This window comes from Otolemur garnettii, unplaced genomic scaffold, assembly GCF_000181295.1.
Source record: "Otolemur garnettii isolate 467f Iridium unplaced genomic scaffold, OtoGar3 scaffold00083, whole genome shotgun sequence".
Lineage (NCBI taxonomy): Eukaryota > Metazoa > Chordata > Mammalia > Primates > Galagidae > Otolemur > Otolemur garnettii.
The window spans coordinates 5,605,473-5,607,575 of NW_003852478.1; the positions used below are offsets into that span (position 1 = coordinate 5,605,473).

General features: G+C 35.0%; 1 protein-coding gene across 1 annotated transcript in view; it reads right to left on the reverse strand.

Moving 5' to 3' along the window:
- SGCB (sarcoglycan beta) overlaps nt 1–2,103 on the reverse strand; it is a 9,535-nt gene that overhangs the window by 3,457 nt on the left and 3,975 nt on the right. Inside the window, exons 2-4 of the mRNA XM_012808073.1 lie at nt 1,627–1,812; nt 757–948; nt 306–437 (exon numbers count right to left, since the gene is read on the reverse strand). Of these exons, the coding sequence (XP_012663527.1) occupies nt 306–437; nt 757–948; nt 1,627–1,812 (510 nt within the window). The remainder of the gene's footprint in view (nt 1–305; nt 438–756; nt 949–1,626; nt 1,813–2,103) is intronic.

Sequence of the window (2,103 nt, forward strand, 5' to 3'; positions counted from 1 at the left end):
AAAAAAAAAATTAGAAAATGCATGCTAACAGAAATAAAAATAAAATCACCCATTATCTGCTCTCTATAGTTAAATATTGTTGCCATTTTAAAACATCCTTAGAGATTTTTATAGACATACATTATGTTCTGAAAAAAATTATGTATTTCAAAAATTATCTTGTAACTTTTTTCAGAATCCACTTTGAATGTCTTTCCACGTAAAATAAATATGACATCAATTTTAATAACTGCATACTACTCCACATATGAATTTATGTATCCAAGAACCCAGGTATTCTCTTAAACTCTCAAAAAAATACTCACAGCCTTTAACTCCATATCACCACCCATGTGAAATTCAATGGTTTTGCCCATGATGAATACTCCTTCATTTCCACGCACAATAGCACGCCCATCAACTTTTATATTTAAATCACTGGTAGCATTGCTGGTAATCTGAAAATTTAAAAAAAGTCCTGAGAAGACATTCTAAATGAATGTAAGAATTATTATCAAAGATAGAGAAACAAGTTTCCATCATGAAATACAGAAGACAAGTGTTTTCATTTCTGTTTTATAAATGCAGAAATTAAGATAAAGAGAGAGGACTTATAATGATCGTACAGATCATTAATGACAGATCTAGGACTAAGTCTTTCCAGTGTTCTAGAATATATTCTTTCACATCACCATAAAATAGTAAAATTCTCCTCCCACTTTATAATGTTAGACAATAATTCTCTCCCATTAGTAAAGCAAAGAAAATAAATCATACCCTTTCCGTAGACGCTTTCTGAACATTCAAACTTTTCACTCCCTTTGGCAAATGAAACTCATGAGTTTCATAGTCTGTGCTGAACAAGATATTTTGAGTTCTTGGGTCAAAAAACTGCATACCAATGTCACTGGTAATAGAGGTTTTGTTCTTTTCTACACTGAGTTTTGTTGTCCCTTGCTGAAAAACAATCTTCAGAAAAACACTTTATTGTGAATATGGTTTTGAAGAATACTGCAACCAAAATGCATTAAGAATATTATAAAGAACATTACAAAACATTATTTAAAAGGCTATAACAATAGACCAACTTCAAATATCTTATTTGTTTTTAATTACTTGCTTATACTGCTCTTCACATATAACAACCAGGGTATTAGGGAACACAATCCAAGGCCTGAGTGGTTGTCGTAAGGATGTCTTCTTGAGGTTTTATTCAGCTGAAAACCTATGATACAGCAGACTGTTGGCATGGGCTGCCATTGACCAGGCTGGCCTATTCTCTTCCATATTCTCCCCCAATACAGGGTATTCTAACCCGGGAAAGTGCTTTTTTAATGGCTTCCTTATATGGAGGGGAAAAGAATAACCTGTGTATTCTTAGATACTAATTACGTCATCATAGAAAAACGCTACCATTGAACAAAATCTGGAATACTGAGAAAACATTCAACTTTAATAGCTTATAAAATCAAAAATATTATTAAATATTTAGCAATGGTGAATGTATTTTTAAAACATTCATAAATATATTAGTTTTCTCTGAAGGGAAAAATACATTTTCAATAATCAACTCTAGGTTTTTGCAAAGAATTTTTTTCTAATGCCCCTCTCCCTTCACACGGTATTTCAGTGAATGTGGTAACTTACAGGCTGGTTGTTGCCAGTGATGACCAAATTTTCATTTCGCCTTCCTCCTACGGTGCTCTTATAAAGAGGGTGTATGACGCCCATGTCAGACACCTGCTTAAACCGAAGCAGGCCACTCTCGTGAAATTCCATGCTGTCACAGCCGTTGGGTCCGATGCGGATCACAGCCCAGATAACAAGTGTTATCTGAAAAGGAAAAAAGTCCACTGTTAGTAAGCAGCATAATTTAACATAATCGGAAAACAAATAGAAAGTATAATTGCCAAACACTGAAGACCTCCAAACGTCAAAGGCCTCCTAAAATGTTTAATCCGTGAGGTGAAGGTATCTATCAGTTTCCCGCGGAGTCACAAAAGCAGTTTTATTTTTATTAAAAGTAAAAATGTTGGCTCGGCGCCTATGGCTCAACGGCTAAGGCGCCAGCCACGTACACCTAAGGTGGCGGGTTCGAATCCCCAGCCCGGACCCGCCAAACAA